Below are 6,000 nucleotides of genomic sequence, written 5' to 3'. Positions count from 1 at the left end.
GTGTTGTGGCTTCACAAATGCTTTGCTGCATACCTCGGTTGTAACGAGTGGTTATTTCAGTCAAAGTTGCTCTTCTATCAGCTTGAATCAGTCGGCCCATTCTCCTCTGACCTCTAGCATCAACAAGGCATTTTCGCCCACAGGACTGCCGCATACTGGATGTTTTTCCCTTTCCACACCATTCTTTGTAAACCCTAGAAATGGTTGTGCGTGAAAATCCCAGTAACTGAGCAGATTGTGAAATACTCAGACCGGCCCGTCTGGCACCAACAACCATGCCACACTCAAAATTGCTTAAATCACCTTTCTTTCCCATTCTGACATTCAGTTTGGAGTTCAGGAGATTGTCTTGACCAGGACCACACCCCTAAATGCATTGAAGCAACTGCCATGTGATTGGTTGATTAGATAATTGCATTAATGAGAAATGTTCCTAATAGGTGTTCCTAATAATCCTTTAGGTGGGTGTATATTGCGATATGAAAAATACAGGAAATTTCACCAGATGACTTTAAGTGCTCTATTTGAAAATAATTAAGCATCCTAGAATTATTGGGGTGATTTTTTTAGGGAAATACATAGAAAATAAAAAAAATAAACTGAAAATTGTCTTTTTAGTCAAACCATCCTGTCTCAAAAAAAATAAATAAGAGCAGCTATACACCAGCCCCCTGATTTACAAAAGTTGCTTTTCTTATTGCAACAACCCTTAAATTGGAGTAAATTAGTCTCTTGTAGATTAGCCATATAATAAGGGGAACCGTGCAAGTTTTCTGTTTTGTATGAAGTATGATAAAGAGTTGCAGGGTTGAAATGTATTGACAGAATACCGTGTTGGAAAAAGCAGGCAGATGGATGACAGCAATGCTTCTCTCTGCACTCTGTTACATACTGTGGATGGTTGAGCTTGTCAAATACTTTAAAATGCTCAAGTTAACTCCTCTACAGTGTGACATTTGCATCGATGTATCACTTTCCCTAGTAAAAAGCTAATGGAAATGCAATTTTCTAAAATGTCCAATGTAATTTTAACATTTCTCTGTGCCAAAAGGTTTATCTGATCCCACATACCTGCACTGGCCTCTGCCACTTTCACTGCCTCCTGCTGGGGAAGAGGGACGGGAGAGGAATTACATTTACTGTAAAAACTGGTAAAACACTTTGTGTTGCCTGAACCCCTTGTGTATTTGAGGGAATTTGAAAAAACAACAAATGAAATGCAAACTTTGGAACATCACAAGACCTTTGAGGAAACAGACACACAAAACATTCCTCATGTTGTATAAATACCGGTAAGATACTGTCCTACGCTCTGAACAGCACAGAAATGCACAGCATGTGCTGAACTAGTTAATGTGTCCAGTATGGTCTCTCAGATGGAGGACTGATGATTTCAGCTGTTAAAGGGTCATGACATTCTGCCTGGTCACAAGGGGGAGTGATTGAGCTAAAAAGCCCTACCTAACCTTTGATAAGTTGACCACTCTCCACAGTTTGGCGTAATATGCACTTAACTACATCAGCCCTGCATAGATAAACAGTAATCATGTGTGTTCCTTACAATTAAAAGCCTGCTTTCAAGGATCTAAACATATCATCACATTCCTAGTCTCATCCGAAAGCATTAGGCTAACAAAGTGAGAAAATCTTCTTCATGTGTCTGTTTGCGTTGCCAGATATTAGCTGTCACTCATTCTCAGTCTGCCTATTAAACCCAAGCTTTGCTGGCAGAGCCTGTTCAAAGTGCTGTATTTTCACACAGAGGATAAGGTCATGCATTCAAAGTCTCCTCCATCACAGCCAGCATGAATAATTGGCTGTAATAGCGATTAAAAACGGAATCCTCTGTTTATGTCTCTAGCTAATTTTAGCTGAACTTCAAAATCCAAGGTTTAGATGAATGGGATAGAAAAACCTTACTAAAAAGACCTTGGCACAGACGGTAAAAAAGGCGGGACAACTCTTTTGTTCTACTATAAAGACTTTCGGCGAGGTCAGGTAAACACACTTGTGCTTGACTTGAGGTGAAACAATAATCCCAGAGTGGGTCAAGTGCTGAATTGTTTATGTAACAGAGCTGCTTACATTCATAAAGTTCCTGCTTTTGAAGAAGAGGTGCTACATCAAAGGTACATTAAGAGAAGAAATGCATTATTCATGGAAAAAAGCCACAGACAGTAGTTGAGGGGAATTTTCTACGTAATGGAAGATGATGGAGCGTGCTTGTTCAACACATATTGCAACCCCCTTTGTGTCCACAGAGTGCGTGGGCGAGTGTGTGCATGTTCCTCACCATTTGGCCATCTTCCATCAGTTCCTTCAGCTTCTGTTCCTCCTCTGCTATCCGCTGACTCTCTGACTGCAATCTGAGACGGACAAAAAAACCAAACACATCAACTCTACACTAACAATGCACTCTTGGACTATGATGCCTTTAAATTTTCTAATCAAAAGTAAAACTAATATAGGCATATTTATTTTGCTAAATCAGTATGTTTCAATTCCCCCATGTACAGTGTGTATGAGGAGTCTTCTTAGAAAGCGAGGTAAGCTGTGGATCTCTACAATAATAACATTGGGATCTTGAAGTGCAGTTTTCAGGGACTTGACAACATTGCCCACTGCAATAAAAAAGTCTAGTCCTCTCTGGCGACTGTGCAGGCTGGATCAAATTCTCACTCCCTGCCTGCGAGTTGAGTACTGGCAGAATTAAACTCAGCTTTGCCAAAGCATACATAACGTATGACAACAGCAGAAAGTATAAGGAAACAAAAACAGAAAAGGGAATGCTGCAACATCAATTATACATGAAGTTTCAGCTACACAAACACAACAAAAACAACAGTTCTGTTATGCTGTCAGCTCTGCGCTACCTGTGTCAGGCAATCACAAACTGGCTCCTCATCTCCTAGCTTCTCACACACACCCACACCCACCCCCCCCCCCCATACTTGTCAATGCGGTTTTCAATCTCCTGGGCCTGGGAGCCCCATAGAGGGGAACGGGGGCTTTGGGAGTCCAGAGAGGTTGGGGACAAAGGAGCTCCCTCCATCAACCACTGGTCCCTCAGAGACTTCCTCTGGAGCGAGAAAGAGGTGGTGTAGAAGAGGAAGGAGGACAGACAGGATAGCGAGTCAACTTTCAGTAGTATCGTGGTAATAGGATTATGTTGTGTTGCAAATTGTAATTAAAACAGTATACTGTGAGATGCTACAAATGTGTCAACTGTCACAGATGTTGCTATACAGTACAGTTTATACTATTACATAGTGAGAAAAATTTATCAAAAAACTGTATCACTATCGATATCAAGATCCAAAAATTACATATACAACGAGTGAGTATTTTATCCTTAATGCCAACTACAGTGGAAATTAATCACTCAGCCCTAATGCAGGAGGACTTTTCAGTGTTTACTGGGAGCCGTTTAGAAAACTAAATAGCTGAGAAACACAGCAAGTTCAATAACAGCGTGACCAGTATTTTTAAATATCAAGATTTTGGGAGGTAAAAAATCTAATAATAATCTTCAGGCTGATTTTACTTTTTAAAAATAAACACACAACATCAACATTTTTGATAAGGATACTTGAAATTTGGTTACTAAACTATTGTGACCAAGAGGCAGGACATTTTACAGTCTTAAAATAACTTGTCAGTGCTCTCTGGTGGACAAACTATATATTCGAGTAATAAATTCCTGCAACACATCTTTAGCACTGGTAAAGTTAACATTACTACAATTCACACTATCCAGGTTTTATTAACATTATACATCAATGATACAGATATACCTGTGATAAGCTATTATCAGCCAATAATATCACTCCTGACTTGCAAGTCAGGCGCTAGTAACACATACATTTTTTTAAAGGAATACAATGCTAAATACAAACAAATACAACACTTTACAATGAACAACACTGACTCAACTAACTAACCTAATGCTAGCTAGTAATGCTAACTGTAGTCATTAAAGTATAAAGCTAGCTAACAGTTATCTCTAGAAAGTATTACCTATTAATCTTGAAAATATCCACAAGAAAAATAATATACAAACCTTTAAGAGCAACTGGCCCAACAGTAAGTGAACAGAATGTTCACATAACTAGGATGTTGAATTAGCAACAGACAGCTAACATTAGTTAAACTGATATGGCTAGCCTGGTTAGCATTTAACGTTAGCTGATAAGAAAAACATCTGAAACTACAAATAGTTTAAACAAATGTCACAAAATAGCTACTCAGCATTGATTATCTTCAGATAATGCTCCAACAAGGGCGTTTTAAGAGTAACATTAGATAAAAAATGTAAGATAAGAAGCTGAAGATAATTTCAGTTAACTCCAACTGTGCCCGTTGTGGCTGCTACTAGCAACAGAATGTTCAACTGAAACCAACTGCTAAGAAAGAGAGAAAAAAACTGTGTCCATAATCACTCCTGATTTGTCCAAAAGTGTAAAATATATACACTAAAAGGCCTAGTGTCTCTAAAGATGCTCATGCTAATCAAACTGCAACTCTAAACTGTCACTGAACATTAAAATAAAGGTGTTTTCTGAGGTGGTGTTTTAGCTTTAATTTCTTTACCAGCTTTGAGCAAATCGTTTATTTACTTTTGCATTGTGGGAAAATCATACAGGGGTTTTTGTAGGCCTACACTGACTGTTTTCAGTATACTTGACAACTTTGATGTTCAGCGTGAACATACTCATACCTGCTTATAATTGGTCTGGAATTGGGACACAGCTTATTTTTCTTTTACAAACAATCTTGCACAGAAGCAAAAATTATAATAAACTCACAGTTAATGATGTTGATTTACACATGTCAGAAGTACCATGGTCTACTCACTACAGAGGAGCACAGCAAGGAGAAGTAAGATGGAGCAGTGACAGCCAGAGGGGAAAATTGAGATAGGGAAGGTAAAGCGAAATGTGGTTGTTTGAAGGGGGCGAAGGTGAGAAAAAAAGGTGAGAGACAGAAAGACAGAAACAACTGAGTCCATGTCACCATGTCTTCATCTCAGCTATCCGACAGAGAGAATGGTAGTATGAATTTATATTGTGCATGCACTTTATTCCTACACCACTCCAGTAAAGAGACATCGCCCAGTGAACGAAAGGTGCCTGAGGCAACCATTTCATCCAACCAGAACACCAAACCAAGAACTTTAAAGTTTTACACAAACAAGAGCACAATGTTCAGAAGTTTGTAGAACTGACTAGTCTGTTTAAGAGACACACAAAAACATAACATTCCTTCAAGTCTAATACTTTATTTCCACTGCTTTGCTGTTTTTTCTTTCGTTCCAGACCCCCACTGGACATCTAGCACTCGAATCTTTAAAAGCTCTTTGTGTGTGAACTATCTGTGAATATGAGCGACACATCCCACATGGGTGTACACATTTGTGTGAGTTTTCCACTGGAAACCTGACAGTCCATCCCAAATTACACAAGTGACTACAGATTTCATGTTGTTTTCAAATATAATGAGTCCATTTCACCTGGAATAATTTGCGCTAGCCCGCTTATATGTGACCTTTTAACTGACAAAAGGTGAAAAAATTACCTTTTCAAGAATGTAATTTATTTAGTTTGAGTTCTGAGCTGTACAAACACAGTATAGTATGTACAGTATATTGACACGGAATCTTCACCTTTTCAGCATTCACAGCTCTTTTTAGTTATTACTGTCCTTCAGTGTTAACAAAAGTTGGACATATTTTCATGCTACATCCACAAATAAAACAAAAACGAAGTGGTGATACTGCACAACCAGAAAGAGAACCCCGGTGATGAAAGTGACATGATGAAAATAATGTTATAATGATAGTGATTACACCATTTGTCAGACTCATCAAACCAAGCCTGCCATAATTTACTTCACAAATGTATTTCCATTGTTATTTGCAGAATTTCTTCATAGACAAAATTCCACTTGAGAAATGATCTGCCAAAACTCGAACATTATACACATTATACAACCTAAGGGTTG

General features: G+C 38.5%; 1 protein-coding gene across 4 annotated transcripts in view; it reads right to left on the bottom strand.

The window, feature by feature from the left end:
* palm3 (paralemmin 3) overlaps window positions 1–6,000 on the bottom strand; it is a 38,949-nt gene that overhangs the window by 5,372 nt on the left and 27,577 nt on the right. For 2 of the 4 annotated variants that reach the window (XM_046046506.1, XM_046046508.1), the window contains exons 4-6: window positions 2,952–3,079; window positions 2,294–2,366; window positions 1,072–1,105 (exon numbers count right to left, since the gene is read on the bottom strand). In XM_046046506.1, the coding sequence (XP_045902462.1) occupies window positions 1,072–1,105; window positions 2,294–2,366; window positions 2,952–3,079 (235 nt within the window). Of the gene's footprint in view, window positions 1–1,071; window positions 1,106–2,293; window positions 2,367–2,951; window positions 3,080–4,060; window positions 4,376–6,000 lie in introns of those variants that run through there. The other 2 variants (XM_046046509.1, XM_046046507.1) reach the window with 2 other exon arrangements.

The sequence above is a fragment of the Micropterus dolomieu genome, linkage group LG04, assembly GCF_021292245.1.
Source record: "Micropterus dolomieu isolate WLL.071019.BEF.003 ecotype Adirondacks linkage group LG04, ASM2129224v1, whole genome shotgun sequence".
Lineage (NCBI taxonomy): Eukaryota > Metazoa > Chordata > Actinopteri > Centrarchiformes > Centrarchidae > Micropterus > Micropterus dolomieu.
Note: the sequence above shows the minus strand (reverse complement) of the source record. Positions and strands in the feature narration are given on the sequence as shown.